The sequence below is a fragment of the Charadrius vociferus genome, unplaced genomic scaffold, assembly GCF_000708025.1.
Source record: "Charadrius vociferus isolate BGI_N301 unplaced genomic scaffold, ASM70802v2 scaffold158, whole genome shotgun sequence".
Classification (NCBI taxonomy): Eukaryota; Metazoa; Chordata; class Aves; order Charadriiformes; family Charadriidae; genus Charadrius; species Charadrius vociferus.
The window spans coordinates 4,057,510-4,058,174 of NW_009661372.1; the positions used below are offsets into that span (position 1 = coordinate 4,057,510).

At 52.2% G+C, this 665-nt stretch overlaps 1 protein-coding gene across 1 annotated transcript in view; it reads left to right on the top strand.

Moving 5' to 3' along the window:
* Positions 1-463, top strand: part of CCDC112 (coiled-coil domain containing 112) — a 41,744-nt gene extending 41,281 nt beyond the window's left edge. Inside the window, exons 10-11 of the mRNA XM_009893831.1 lie at positions 196-297; positions 401-463. Coding sequence (XP_009892133.1) covers positions 196-297; positions 401-463 — 165 coding nt within the window. The remainder of the gene's footprint in view (positions 1-195; positions 298-400) is intronic.
* Positions 464-665: the final 202 nt, after the last annotated feature.

Consider the following 665-nt stretch of genomic DNA (forward strand, 5'->3'; position numbering starts at 1 on the left):
TGAACTTCATAAGGTTTCTCTCTGCCCAACTCTCCAGCCTGTCCAGGTCTCGCTGTATTGGTGGCACGGCCTTCTGGCGTGTCAGCCACTCTTTACCACTCTGTCAGCCACTCTGATGATGAAGACCTAATGTGTGTATGTCACGCATTCTGTGATCAATGAAAAAGCCCAATTTTTTGTTTGTCTCTTTCTGAGGTGGAGAGTCGGATAACCAGTGACCGCTCCAGGTTGCACAGACCCACCAAGGGCTGGGAGCAACATATGGAAGGCGTCGTACCAGCAGCTCCGGAGCCGCTTGTACCTGTTCCTGACAGGTGAGCAGGACAGCGATGGGACGTGTCTCATGACAAAACCACAGTTACTTATGAGCTCTTTATACCTTTTTTTAACTTGTTTTTAGAGCCACCCCAGCCTGGAGATGAGGGTTATAGTCAAGCGCCTGCCCGTCCCTGTCGCAGGATGATGACCGCCTTGCCTGTGAAGCGGCCAGCGGTCCTCAGACGTTGTCACAAAATTAGCTTGACGCAATGACGTATATTACCTTTGTATTTTGTGAGTGGCGGATCTGAAACGTCACCTAAAGTCAGACTGGCCGGGTTCGCGTGACGGCATCTATGTCCCCTTGCCTTAAAAGCGCCTTTCCCGCCAGGCTGCCACCTGCCGGC